The sequence below is a fragment of the Eimeria tenella genome, genomic scaffold (assembly GCF_000499545.2).
Source record: "Eimeria tenella Houghton genomic scaffold, Eth_scaff2334, whole genome shotgun sequence".
In the NCBI taxonomy this organism is placed as follows: domain Eukaryota; phylum Apicomplexa; class Conoidasida; order Eucoccidiorida; family Eimeriidae; genus Eimeria; species Eimeria tenella.
In genome coordinates this window covers 2,842-3,610 of record NW_013542194.1, presented here as the reverse complement: position 1 = coordinate 3,610, position 769 = coordinate 2,842, and the positions used below count along the sequence as shown (strand labels likewise).

The 769-nt window shown below is 64.5% G+C and overlaps 1 protein-coding gene across 1 annotated transcript; it reads right to left on the bottom strand.

Moving 5' to 3' along the window:
• Positions 1-443: 443 nt before the first annotated feature.
• On the bottom strand, positions 444-636 carry ETH_00040730 (uncharacterized protein; the record flags this gene model as incomplete). The annotated part of the gene is made up of 1 exon (XM_013374875.1): positions 444-636. A coding segment is annotated over one exon (193 nt), but the record flags the coding sequence as incomplete, so codon positions are not given.
• Between the last annotated feature and the right edge of the window lie 133 nt (positions 637-769).

Genomic DNA, 769 nt, shown 5'->3' with positions numbered 1-769 from the left:
GGTTTGCGGCGCTGCGGCAGCGGCAGCGTCGTCGGCCGCTCCTTTGCGCAGCGCGGCTGCAGCACGCGGAAGCAGCAGAACAGCTGCTGCTGCTCGCAGCAGAGCTGCTGCCAAAAGAGCTGCTGCTGCGGTGGGATTTCTCAGCAGCAGCAGCAGCAGCAGCAGCAGGGCCTTCCTCCCACTCAAATGGCTTCGGGAATATGGGAATGTATGGTGGCGGCCGGTCAGTAGCCTGCCATCCCATCTGCTGCTGCTGCTCCTGCTGCTCCTGCTGCTGCTGCTGCTGCTGCGTCTGCCCGGCGAACCTCGTTGCTGCTGCTAGTTCTGCTGCCACCTTTGCTGCCAGCAGCTCCACGCGGCCTCTGCACAGCAGCCAATACTTCAGCCTAATGAGGCACTGCTTCCTGCAGCAGCAGCAGCAGCAGCAGCAAGACACCCCACACTCACTTTGCGCAGCGCATGCTGCGCCCTGCGAGTCCCGGCACCGCCGGCTGCGCTGCTGCTGCTGCTGCACTGCGCAGAGACTGCTGCTGCTGCTGCTGCTGCAGTTGCTGCTGTTGCTGCTGCTGCTGTGGGTGTTGGGGCGGGTGCTAGCGGTAGTGGGTCTGTCGTCTTCGCGGTTGCTGTTGCAGTCATCGCTGCTGCTGCTGCAGTCGCTGCTGCAGTTGCTGCTGCTGCTGCTGCTGCGAGCCCACTGGGCCGCTTCTGAGGGCAGGGCTGCTGCGGCCGAGTTGGCGGAGAAGTTGCATGCGGGTTTATTGCCTGCTGC